The sequence below is a fragment of the Corvus kubaryi genome, unplaced genomic scaffold (assembly GCF_017639235.1).
Source record: "Corvus kubaryi isolate FWS band 111438036 unplaced genomic scaffold, C.kubaryi_AGA036_p1.0 split3-73, whole genome shotgun sequence".
Taxonomy (NCBI): Eukaryota; Metazoa; Chordata; class Aves; order Passeriformes; family Corvidae; genus Corvus; species Corvus kubaryi.
Genome location: NW_024582091.1, coordinates 14,922,797 through 14,935,715, shown reverse-complemented (window position 1 = coordinate 14,935,715; position 12,919 = coordinate 14,922,797). Strand labels below are relative to the sequence as shown.

Sequence of the window (12,919 nt, the reverse complement as noted above, 5' to 3'; positions counted from 1 at the left end):
TGAAGAAATGTTGGGATATTGAATGTATATTTAAAATATTTCTCCAGTCTTCTCCAGCCACAACTGTTACATCTCCTAGTTCTACTCCAGCAAAAACTATTGATACATCTCCTCCAGTTGATCTTTTTGCAACTTCATCTACAGCTGCTCCAGTCAGGTAAGTTAAAAAGTGTATTTCAGTTACTGAGCTTGGTGTGGGTTCCAAAGTCATACAACAGGAGGCTTGCCTGAAAGGCTTTGCTTCTTTTACAAGTAGTGTACATCAGTTTTCAATGATCTACGTTATTCTACCAGTATAGATCACAAATAAACTCTTAACACAAAAAAACCCTTACAAAACCCAAAAACCGAAAACCAAAAATACTGTACAGAAACTTCTAATTGAAAGACTGAAGTAACGTGCAAATCCCAAGTAGTCTTTGCTGACCTTCAGGAATCTCTTTCTAAAACTGCTGAATTAATAATCTCTTTTCCTGCTTTTCAAATCAGTTAATGAAGCACAAAGGTAATGAACTTCTGAAGGTTAAAATAAAAAAAATAAACATTTTACCTGTGAGAAAATCTGAACCTTGCTTTCAATTCAAAACCAGAACAAAGCACTCTTGCTCATTGTAAAGAGCAGGTGATTGAACTCCAGAGGCATAAAAACTCTAAGCTTGACCCAAAAGTCTGTAAGATGTAACTAATTTAAGTGTCAGGTGAAGAACTTCACTGAAGAAAGAGCTTCTATTGTTTGTTATTTAAATGTTCTAGATGAACAAGGTCTGGTTTCCTAAGACCTGACTGCCTTAACCCACAGAAATTTTGCCAGTTCTCTTCTACCTGCAGCCTGTTTATAGCCTGGAGATGCAGGTTTCTTGCTTTCTGACATGGCATGATGTAATAGGGAAGTAGAATGGTGCTGGTGTCAGTCACAGCAGTTATTTTCTCTGGTTTTAGGGACCACCTGGGATTTTGCATTTTCTGGTTTGGGTGTTGTGGTGGGGTTTCTTTTGGTTTGGTTAGTTGGGTTTGGGTTGGGTTTTTTTTAATTTGGTTATTTGGGTTTTTTTAAAATAATTGTACATCTTGTAGTCTGTTGCAAGGTCATTATCAGGAAATGGAAGTAAGTTAAGGCTCCCATCCTGCGTTGTAATGTATTCTTGGGACTCACTACACTAGAGGTACTTACGGCGACTTCTCTAACCCTAAGGCCTGAAAAAAATGTCTCTATTTCATCCAAACTAAGGTTAATTCCTATAACCCAGTCATGACTTTTAAAAAAAAAATTGATTGAAATGGCAAATTCCTCCAGTATTTAATGTCTCTCTTCCTTTTCTTGGCAGCTCTTCCAAACCATCCAGCGATCTTTTGGATCTTCAGCCAGATTTTGCTGGTACTGGGCAGGCAGCTCCAGCACCTGCTCCTGTGGGTGCTGCTGCTGCTGCTGCTGCTGGAGGCACTTCATGGGGAGGTAGAGAAACCTCACTATCAGCATCTCTTCTTGCAGTCTCCATCTTCTTGCCTGGCTGAGCTGAAGTCTGCCTCTTCCTCTGCTAGCACAGGATGTTCCCAACTCACTCCCAGGCTTCTGCTGACCTGACAGTCAGGCATCCCTTTGCAGCACAAGGCTACTTTTTCTTTCCAGGCATATGCATAATAGTATAATCTGCTTATAAGGGCCTGACTGCAAAGCTGGGGGAGCCAGCTAAATGTGACTAAAAGTGAGCAGGAAGGGATGGATGAAGGTGAGCAGGTAGGGTAGGCACTTCAAAACAGAAGAACCAGAACTGCTTATGTGCTTATTGGCAAGGTGGGGGCAGAAACCAGCTCTTCTGTTCTTAGAGCAAAGCCCACAGATCAATAGGAGGAGGAACAAAAATAGCTTTTGAAACAAAAATGCATGTAAAGCAAATGGTTGCAACTTAGTTCTGCTGCAAGTGTGATTACCTCTGAGAAGCTGTAACATATTTTAATAAAGTATCTTCCTTGTGTACTTAGAATAATAATATGGAAATAGAAGTAGAGGGCTAACTGCTTTCAAACAGGAATAGCTAACCAGCTCTCTTGAAATCTGACCCTGTTGTTCCAGGCAGCACTAGCAGCTGGTGATCTGGAGGACCACAGTAAATGTAGGCAGTGTTCACTCCTGTCCTGTTAAGACAAGGAATTAGGCCAGTAAATGTGATTTAATTTGCACAGTTGTAAACCCATTGTGGGGTAATCTTAGGAGATCCTGTGTGGCAGCTTAATGAACTCATCAGCCCTCTGCCAGCAGGAATGCAACACTGAGTCATGCTGACTCTGCTGTCAGTGCTCATACTGGGTACTGGTGGCTTCTGCAGTCCCTGCTTCCGTTCTTAGTTGTAGTTCATTACAGATGACATTGTACTTCAGCCACTTCATTATGAGAGGATAGCTAGGGCTGCCATGTAGACATTGTATTGCATATTCCAGTTTAATCTGTTGAATTAATTTCTTTTTTTTCCCCAGCAAATGTCAATTTTATTAACAGAGAGGTAATCTTACCCAGAAAGCAAGACCAAAGAGTCATCTATTCTAAGATGCCTGGGACTAATTATTCTGCAGTATTTTGATTGTGTCCTATTTGTCTTACTTTGTCATTGCCAAGCACTGAAATACAAGCTTTTGAGATGTTTGAAAGAGCATGAAAGAGCTAATTTTTTAAGCAGTTGCTCATTCCTGCAATAATAGAAGTATAAATAAATAGCCAGTAATATTTAAAGTACTGCTTTGCATGGAAATTGTAGGCTGATTTGGTTTGCTTTTTTTCTTTTTTGGACAAAACACCCATAGTTTGGAACTTAGGTTTTTTTATTCCTCTGAATTACTAAAACTTTAAAATTGATTAGTAATGCACCTAGTCTTGCTCCATGACAGAAAAGGACAGCTAACTATTTTCCTGTGGCCAGAATTGTCACTACCCTCATCAAGAGTACTTATCTTTCAGAATAGCATTTTGGTAACTTAGTAAGCTTCAGCTTTGTCTGCTGCTTTACTGCTGGCAGTAGTCCAGGTATGATGACCTGTTACTGCCCTGGAATCTTGCTTGCCTTTTTTTTTTTTTTTTTACCTCTCTGAAAGAATAAAAATATTTCACTGGGAGGGTAGGGCAATACTGAGGCAGATCCATGATGTGAGCTAGTGAACTCTCCATTCCTGGAGATTGTTCAAGACCTGACTAGTCAGAGCCATGACTGACCTAATCTGGTGTTGGGAGCACTGTTGTTCTGAGCAGGAGGCTGGACAAGATGACCTTCCTTCCACCCAGGACTTTTGGGAGGATGTGTAACCATGCCTCCCTGCCACTTGAGCTGCTTATTCTTCTGGGCTACAGCAAGTTAATGTGGAAACTCATGAGAAAATAGTAGTAGAGGGAGGAAGCTGGAAGAAGTGCTGCAGTTCAGAATAGCCAGGAAAATGTGAACATCAAATACTTCATGGTGCAGCATCAATACATGTCAACAATAAATAATTCTGCTTTTCTCAGTCTCACTGGCAGTGTTGATTCTATGTGTTTTGGCTGTATATTCAGTATAGTGGACTTTATATGGGTATGTACAGTACACTGTGTATTTTGTTGTATACCTACTGTATTTCTGAATGCACAATATCTAGCAAATGAAGTATAACGTGAAAATCTACACTTCTATCAAGATAGGGTAATATGCTGCCTGCAGCATACTAAAAGAAGAGATAGGTATTTGGCAGGCAGAGTAGACTATAGTATTACAAAAAAGACAGTAGGTCGAAGTCTGCATCTTTGTGAGGTTTGACTCTTGGATGTAAAAGCAAATTGACTTGAATTTCTGCTCTGAACTACCTTACTGTGTGCCTTAGAACATGGATTTGCTAACAATATTGTTCCTTTAATATTACTATACAAAACCCCACTGGTTTTAATCATTCCCATATTAAGACTAAGCGTAGATTGCGGTGCTGGATAATTGTAATTCCACTGTATCAAGTTCTATAACATAACTGAATACTAAGAAGGCATTGAATACTAAGCTAATAGAACTTAAAAGTTTGCCAACAGTTGTTTATCTCAAGTCTACCTGTGAGACATCCACCAGGTGTGCAGTAATGGGATACCAGAGTGCTGCATTTTTAATGTACTGTTCTGCTCTTTCAGAATGGTGTTTTGACTTAGTTCAGTTGTGCAGTCAGTCTCAAGTAGAGCTTGCCCGAGGAACTAATTACGAACATTGTAAAGAACCTAAATGCAGGTTTTTCCTGCCACTTTTACAAGTGTTGTAAAATAAAGACAAATTTGTGAAGATAGGGCTATGCCTGCTCAAATCATTTTGCTTCCAAGTGCTGACCCACAGTCAAGCATCAGGACTCTGCTTGCTGTTCAGTGTGGATCAGATGAACCCATGGCCCTGTTATGTGTGCAATGAATCTAGGAGCAGCAATGAGCTACTGGTTAGTAACCAAATAGTTGTTGAACTCAGACTATCCTAACTACAGAATAAAAATTTAATAGGACAGACTCATTAGTTTTCACATGTTTTTATATCTTGTAGTTGATTTTTATGTAGGCAAAACTTCTGTGTTTGAGCTCAATCTGGCTGATCTCAGAGGACATCAAATTGTAGGAAAGTCTGTCATTAGAGATGCTTCATTGGCTTCCAGAAACAGTTGACTAAGGAACCAAAGCTGGAGCAGAGCCAGTCTGCTTATGCTTATGCTGTCAACATTCATACTCCTTATAGCAAGTGTTAACAGAGTTAGTTGTTTCTGCAGAGCATGTTTGCTCTATCATAAATGCAGAAAAAGCTTTCAAAGAGGAGCTGCTCTACTTATTTATTTATTTATTTATTTAGCACTTAACAGTTGTCCCAAGTCCAAGAACCACCACCTGTTTGTCTCTCGGAATTTATTTCGGGACTAGGGATGCCATGTATCATATCCTGAAGTAACTTAACACTGTATTTGCAAGCTGCTCACTGCTAAGGTACCCTTGCTTTAGTGCCTGTTCTGTGAAGGGTTCTAGGCATGTACTGGTTCTGTTTTGAAGAGTTGTTAAACAGATTGAGCTTTGTCATGTCAGAATAACTTCTTGAATGTTAGAAAAGCAAGTGTAGAAATTATGTTTGTAGACATAACCTAGACATGTAATTTAGAATGAACATTTGGCTAAAGAACATTTTCAATCTGGCAGTTCTGCTAATTGCTCTGTTTTTTTATTCTGCTGTCATTTTAATGGACAATCACTAGACCTCTTGGGAGAGGGTGAGTAGTATTTTTGATTTCTAAGACCTTTGTATGTGAAGACTCCTTACTAAAAGCTCCAGCTTTCTGGAGATGAGTGATTGTGGTCTCTGCCTTTCCCCTTACCTTTCCTGTTTGATCTTCATTACATGGTTGCATATAGATAATCTGGCTGCACTTTCCGGTGTTACCTCTGAGCCACAGATTTCAGATCCATTTGCCTCAGAGCCTACTGCAACTACTGCTCCAACCACTGATACTACAACTACTGCGGCTGCTGCCGCTACAACTACCACTGTCACTGCTGCCACTGCTGAAGTGGATCTCTTTGGAGGTTAGTTGGGTTGCTGTAGTCCTCTACACCAGTTCATGATGCAGTTGAAGCAATACTGAGCTCAGCTGTGTAGCAAGGCCTCTGGTTTAACCAGCTGTATCAGAAGTGCCTGTGTGTTGGGTGCTAGATGGAACAGGAAATATAAACTGCCCAACTACCTCTGCTGTGCTTTTAGCTAATAGACTCTGCATATATATGGAAAAATATATGGGAAACTGTAAACCTTAAGACCGAGTTACCGTATGATTGAACAGCTAAGAACAGTAGTTCTCAGGTCCACATGGGAGTAAGCAGGAATTTTTTTCCACATTATTCAATAAATATGCACTGTACTACAATTTCTAGGAAAAGCAGCTGTGCTCTCATAGTTGAAGAGGATGGATGTGACAGTGTCCTGCCCCTTTGTTACTTGTCATGCTTGGGCTGTGTTGTGTTTCTTTTGGGTATCTCCTGTAAATCGAGTATAGAGCCAGCTGAAATTACTGTACTTCAGTAGTCTTGAATCTGGGTTTTATTTCACAAATATTTGCAGTAAATTGAAGTGCTGATGAATTTGTACTAAATGCCACCTATGCAAATAATAATATGTAAAGGAAAAAAGGAAACATATTCTTAGTGTTTAGTCCTGCTCATTCAATTTCTAATGTTATCTGCTATCCATTTGAGTAAGAATACATTTCCCACTGTATGTTGTCAGTTTTCTTGTTACTCTTGTGGAGCAGGAGGCTTCCCAACAGCATGCCAAAAATTACATTTCTTTTGAACAATATACTAGCCCAGTAATGGAGAATTCTTCTCGTTTACAAACTGTTAACATGTTTAAAATCACCTGACCACTCTGTTTTTCTAGTTTTCTCTTCTCTCATGCATACTTCCAGTATGACAGGGGGATGTCAGGAATAAGTAATAACTTATTTGCTATCAAGACTGAATTCCAGTATCTTCTCTGTGGGGTTTGTTTATCTATCACTTCTACTGACAGGAGTGCTGGAGAGGTCTCATATATAAACAGCTTGACTGCAAAGGTGTTTCTTAAAGACTGAAAGTTCCCAGTTAGAAGGTTGTTTAGGACTGGCTTCAACAGACAGCACCAAAATATCCCCCATTAAAGTGCTGAAAAGCTGTAAGAAAGGAATACAGCTCCTACATGCTACCTACCCCTCCTTTTACAAAGATTGATAATATTCCAAGTGCCACAAGATCAGCCAGTTTAGAAGTAGCTTCAAATTGTCATGGGCAAGGTTCTGGATGCCACTAGGAGCGAGAGAGAGTCTGATGTTGGTTGCTCTCAGGAGCCTGTTGCAGAAGCCAGGGCCTGTGCTCATTAACAACCCTGCAGATGCATAGAGTGTGAAACTTCTGGTAATGTAAGCACTGAGGTCGAGCCAGTCTTGGATACCACAACTTCAAATTGCATTATCAATTTAGTAATTTAGTAATTAATTTAGTAATAGGTATAGGACTTTTTGAAAAATGAAACAATAGTTAAATGGATAGAAATCACTGTGAACTTGAAACAGGATTAGAAAAACACCTATCTGTGCTTGTTGTTCCAGTACCACAGCAACAAGATGCAATCTTCTTTTCTACCTTTTCCACTACTCTGTGCCTGGAAAAACAGCTGCTGCCAAATCACATGCCTGCCTCCAGGCTTGTCAGGCAAAGACCTGGATGTGTTTAGTTTCTAGTGATTTAACTGATCATTAGATAACTTAGTGACACATGTTAAGAAGTGGAGCTTCACCCTTCAGTGGGGAAAGAATTTCACTTTTGTGGTATGCAGACTTCTGTGACTTGATCTCTTCCTTTAAAGAGAATGTATTTTGTCTCTCAAATGCTATAAATCTCCAGTGGAGTATATATTAGATGCATACTGATTTTTTTTTTTCCCCTGGAATACTTCAGAATGAAGCAAGGTTCTGTTATTTATGATAGCAGAAAACCTCTGGTTCTCAAGAAGAGAAATCTCTAAACACACTCAGCAGTAAAGATACTTTTGCAGTGCCTTCAAGACACCCACTTTTCAAAAAAACTTCAAGACCCTTTTAAGATCCATGAGTCTACATTGAACTTCCATCTCTCTGCTCATGGTTTGAGGTTTTTTGTTTCTTTCTTTGTTGTTTTTTTTTTTTTCCCCCTGAAGGCTGTGCTGTAATTGTATTCTAGCATCATATACTAATATCCTTTGTTACCTTAAGACTGTGCAAGAAGAGGTAGTTTTGGGGCAGACACTGCTACTCTCTAGTTTTTGTGATGCTAGACATGCTTACACTTAATCCTATTAAGTAGGTATTTCACCTTTGAGGTCTGCTGGAGATACAGTCTTCAAGGTCACCTTAACTTCTTGCAGCTTGCCAGTGCTTCACACGATTTCTTGTGGTAAGGTGTGGTAGGAGAAGGTACAGGAGCAGTGATCTCAGGAGAAAGAGTCTTCAGGGAGTGTCTGTGTAGGGAAAGAAGCTGACAGCTGCAGGAAGGAGGTAGCCAAGCTGAAGGAAGAAGCAGCAGAGGAGGCTTTGGAATAACTGTTGACTGCACTGTATGGCTGACACTTCAGCTGATAAGAGCCTGCATGCTGCCTAGGACTGGGCTTTGTCTTGGAGAGATAAGCTCTGCATTATGTCTTCATTGCTAATATGGTATTGGAAAGCAGATGAGAAATGCAGGATTGATCTAGCACAGCTTTTTTAAAGAACTCAATCTGATTAATAGACAAGCTTTCAGTTACCTGGGCCAACTTGAGGAACTCCTTACTGTGTTTCAAAGATAGGCAAGAGGAGGCTGTTTTCAAAGTGCAGCTGGAATCATTCCTGAGAGGGGAGAAATGCAAAGGTAGAAGAAAGGCAAAATACCTTGATATGGCACTCAGTAATAGAATTTGGGCACGGTATTTTTGCACATGTGTAGTGTGCTCTTGAGTTACATTTTGTTGTGGGATTACTCTGTAATCAGTGCAAGTAACAAGTCATGGCAGACACTGTGCAAATGCCAGTTATGAGGCATTAAGATGACTTGAATTGTAAGTGGACAGAACTATGGTCTTCCCTGTAAAGAAACTACAGGCAAAGTGACTTTTGGCAGTAAAGGGCTAATGAATGTACCTTGTGCTGGCACATGCTGGTATAGCAAGCTAGCACATAGTTAAAAAAACCCAAACAAACAACAGACACTTTGCATAATTACTATTATTTCCTAGCTCTGAGCATAGTGAAATAATTCTTTTTAACTCAGGTCAGGTTTTCTATATCAAAAAGTAATGAAGAGGGAGAAAACTCTGGAAACAGTTTCTTGTGTGCACTTTAGTTCAATGATCTTTCCTCTACTTGTGACTTCCACAGGATTGTTTCACCTGTTGCATAATACATTGATGATTATAAGTCAGTGGTATCATCTCTGTGAGTAAATTTGTCATGTATTGATGCTGTGGCATCAAATGAAGCCTGAAATTATGAGATGAAAGAGATCACTCTGCAGGAACACTTTGTCTGCAGACAAGATGTAGGGAAGCACTGCTTCAGTATTTAACAACTTTGAAAAGCCCTTGTTTGCACATTATTTCAGTAAGAGCTATATTTATGAATTCAAGTGTAGTGCAGTACATAATACATACCTGTCACTCCTGGTAGATGTTCCATGCAGTGTGAACTTGCAAAGGTTTCAGCAACATCCCTTTAAGTTTTCAGGATGTCAAGAAATTCAAGTGAGGACCATATGTTACTTGATTCTAGAAGTCAAAAGCTGAATTCGCTTTTGAAACAGGAGATGCAAAAATGTAATGAATACAGTAACAGCTTTAAAGGGAGAAAATCTCTTGCATTGCTGAATGTGCAAATGTAGGGTTACTACACCAATATGGAGGAACAAAAAAGAAAATAAACTGTCCCTTTTTTTAATAGTAAAATATGCAGATTTAATTGTATCCATTTTTGCATGTTATGCTGGATTTTAGCAGAGAGCAACTGGGCAGGAGCAGCAGAGCTTTTTGAAAAGAACTTAATAAGTGCTAACTTAAGAAAAACCCAATGGCAAACCCTTGGTTTAAACTGCGGGTTGTAGGGTCACCTGTTCAGGTTGGTTTGTTGCTATGTTCATGTAGGTTTCTTGAACTTCTCAGAGTAACTAATATTAAGAGTTCTTACTATGACATTTTTCATTTAGATTCCAGTATGAAGTTAGGTGTTTATCCCAGCTGCCATTTAACCCAAGTCTGATGCTATAAAAAATTACAACACTTGGCAAGAACCTTACTCAGAACTGTCAGTAAATAATAAAGCTGGTGCCAAACTATCTGTTTCCTTGCATCTGTGGGCTGGAAGGAACTTGTGCCCACCTGAATATCTATGACTGTTACATGTGGAACTTCAATAGCCTACATCTGGACAGGAATAGGTGTCACTCTGAGGCTGAAGTGATCCCAACATAGAACTAATGACTAGCTCTATGCATTCTGATTTTCTGCCTTAGATGTCATCTGGAGTCTATCCTTTCATTCTGAGAAATAATTATAAGTGGGGTTGACCAATGTCTGTGCTGTTGGCCTACAAGCTTGTGTGGGCACAAATATGTTTTTTCAAAAGAGCCCACACTGCCCCTTCATCTGAAAGCTGGCCCTGTAGAGCAAAACTGAACGCACATGGCGTTACACAAAACATCTTCTCGAGCAGGATGATGCAAAACTCTTCAGTTCAGTGCTGAATTCCTTCCCTGTGGTGCATGCCAGTGTCTGGTATACATACAACACTGGGATGTTCTGATGTTTTTACTTGGACAACTGCCATCCAGTTTTGTTGTTGAACAACCCTGTTACTTGAAAAATAGAATTATATTTGAAATGGCTTATTAGCAGGCCTTTTTTGCTACTAACTCATTTTAATTCTATTGTAGAAGACTCGTGGGCTTTCTTCTCTTCTGTTGAAGTTTCAATGCATGTTCTTTTGAGCTTTTTAGATTACCTGGCACGACTTTGTTTTTAAAATTGTTGTTTTCATTTTAAAATTGACATTCAAGTTAAAGCATGTTAAGCTTTTTCCTGTGCTAATTTGACAGTGCAATTGCAGTATTCTCTAACAGATTTTTTAAAACTTGCTAACTTTTGTAGCAGTAGAAAAATGTCCTTTAGAAGCATCTTGAAGTATTTAATCCTCATGGTGCAGGTTTTTTTTTGTGAAGAATATGCTTGCCTATGAGGATAGTCCAAATGGCACTGTCCATTAGGGCTACTTCATAGAATTAAGAGCACAAATGCTGGTTTAAGCCTAGAAACAATGCTGTTCATAGCTTGAAATGTAAGCATGCCACTTAGGAACTGGCAGACAAAAAGAAAAAAACAGGCAAAAAGCAAGTGGCAGACAAAAAAAACGTTCAAAGAAACCTCATGAGCAAGTCATTCCAAAACCCCAAACTAGTTGTTTTCCCTAACTTGACTGGTTGGCCTAGAAGTGATCCTGAAAGGACAGACAGGCTATGGCTGGCCAGCCATCAGTTAAGATGAACAATCTTGATCTGTTTGAAGCAAGCTGAGTAAATATAACCTATACATCAGGTTATGGCTTCAGAAAGATCCAGTTGGAATACTGTTAAGAAACAAGTAAGTTCAATTTTTCAGATGTTGCATGACTGACTTGGCTCAAAGACTAGAAATGGTAGATGCATATATCTGCCAGAGTAATTGGATTGTTACTCATAACAGTGCAAAGCACTATGCAAGTAAACTCACAGTTGCAGATTAGTAACATGTAATACAGGCTTTGAGCATGCAAGTTGTTAACATCTGCTCTTAAGTTTTAATTTTGTTAATTAGTTAATTTTGGGTAGTACATGAGCATGCTGCTCTGAACCCTTATACAATGAGAATAATGCCTTCTTTTACACTCACTGTGCTTATTGTGGGCAACCCAAGAAGCTCCATCTGCAAACCCTGTCTAGAACCTGCTTGTGTGGGGTTGGGGGAGAGACAAAGCGTTTTGCGCTGCATGACTTGTCTTGCTTTGGAGTTAATTCATGTTGTATAAGGGGATCTACCTATGCAATTTAACTTGGTTCTTTTATTGTATTTTTCTTCTCTTTATTCTTTTTTTTTTTTAATTTCTGTTCTTAAATTGCACCCAAGATGCCTTTGCAGCTTCTCCTGGGGAAGCCCCTGCAGCAGCTGAAGGGGCAGCAGCACCAGCTACCCCAACCCCTGTAGCAGCAGCTCTTGATGCATGCTCAGGAAATGGTGGGTTTTATGTCATTAGATAGTCTCTTGTTTTGCTGTTTTGTTTTTTCTTTTTTGTTTAAACTACATGGCAGTGTGTTTTCCTGAAAATTTTGTAGTGTTTGCAATTGGTAAAAACAAACCTTAGACTGAAGAGCATGCTTAACAAAACTGCCTGTTTCCGAGTCCCAGTGACTTTGTGTTTATTGGTAGTGCTAATGAATGGTTCTGTCAGTGCTGAGTTGTAAGCAGTAGCCTGGATAGTCTTTTGCTATATTTGTCTTTTTGGCCTCATCAAACAGCCTTTGAAAGTTCTCCCCTCTAGTAACTAGAACTGCTCAGCCTTTCAGACAGTCTTTATTTTAGAAAAACTTAAGTAACTTGTCTGGATAAGTAAGCTAGATGTTAGAGCGACCTCCTCCGTGTGCGTGCGTGTATTTGCAGTATGTGCATTGCCTATAGTTGCTTTGTTCTTGACTTCCTCCCTCACTGATCCTAAGTATGCATACACATATATTTCCCCTCTCCTTTTTACAAGACCCCTTTGCCCCATCCGAAGGTAGTGCAGAGGCTGCTCCTGAGCTGGACCTCTTTGCTATGAAGCCAACAGAGACTGCTGTTCCTGTAGTTACCCCTACAACTAGTGCAGCCACTCCAGTTCCTGCAACAACTCCTTCTCCAGCTGCTGCTGTTGCTGCTGCTGCTACTGCTACTACAGCTACTGCCACTACCACTACTGCCACCACTTCTGCTACCGCCACCACCTCCGCTCCTCCTGCTCTAGATATATTTGGTGGTAATTTTGTTTTTAACTCTTTGATTCTGGTGGATTGATCTGTCAGGAGTACCAAATGAACAATTCATTGTTGCATGCGTGTTGTGTGCTAGGCTTTCAAACCAGAGAGCCTATTAATTTCAAATATGATGTGCAAAATTGGAAACTTCTGTTTTCAGTCCTGCCTTTCAAAAATGAGTTAAAGATGTGTTGTGTTCTTGGCCTTAGATTTATTTGAGTCTGCTCCTGATGCACCTGCAGCGCCTAAGCCAGATGCTACTCCTAGCATAGATCTCTTTGGTACAGGTAAAGAGAGAATTCTTCTGATACTCTGCTGCTTTGAGGCTGTGCAATGCTGTAAACTGAGTTGAGTGATACTTACTTCTTGTTTTTTCTT

General features: G+C 39.7%; 1 protein-coding gene across 24 annotated transcripts in view; it reads left to right on the top strand.

Moving 5' to 3' along the window:
* SNAP91 (synaptosome associated protein 91) overlaps positions 1 to 12,919 on the top strand; it is a 64,347-nt gene that overhangs the window by 34,411 nt on the left and 17,017 nt on the right. For 20 of the 24 annotated variants that reach the window (XM_042016837.1, XM_042016851.1, XM_042016836.1 and 17 more), the window contains 7 exons: positions 48 to 157; positions 1,326 to 1,453; positions 5,224 to 5,238; positions 5,381 to 5,551; positions 11,661 to 11,768; positions 12,286 to 12,543; positions 12,751 to 12,828. In XM_042016837.1, the coding sequence (XP_041872771.1) occupies positions 48 to 157; positions 1,326 to 1,453; positions 5,224 to 5,238; positions 5,381 to 5,551; positions 11,661 to 11,768; positions 12,286 to 12,543; positions 12,751 to 12,828 (868 nt within the window). The remainder of the gene's footprint in view (positions 1 to 47; positions 158 to 1,325; positions 1,454 to 5,223; positions 5,239 to 5,380; positions 5,552 to 11,660; positions 11,769 to 12,285; positions 12,544 to 12,750; positions 12,829 to 12,919) is intronic. The other 4 variants (XM_042016840.1, XM_042016833.1, XM_042016845.1 and 1 more) reach the window with 3 other exon arrangements.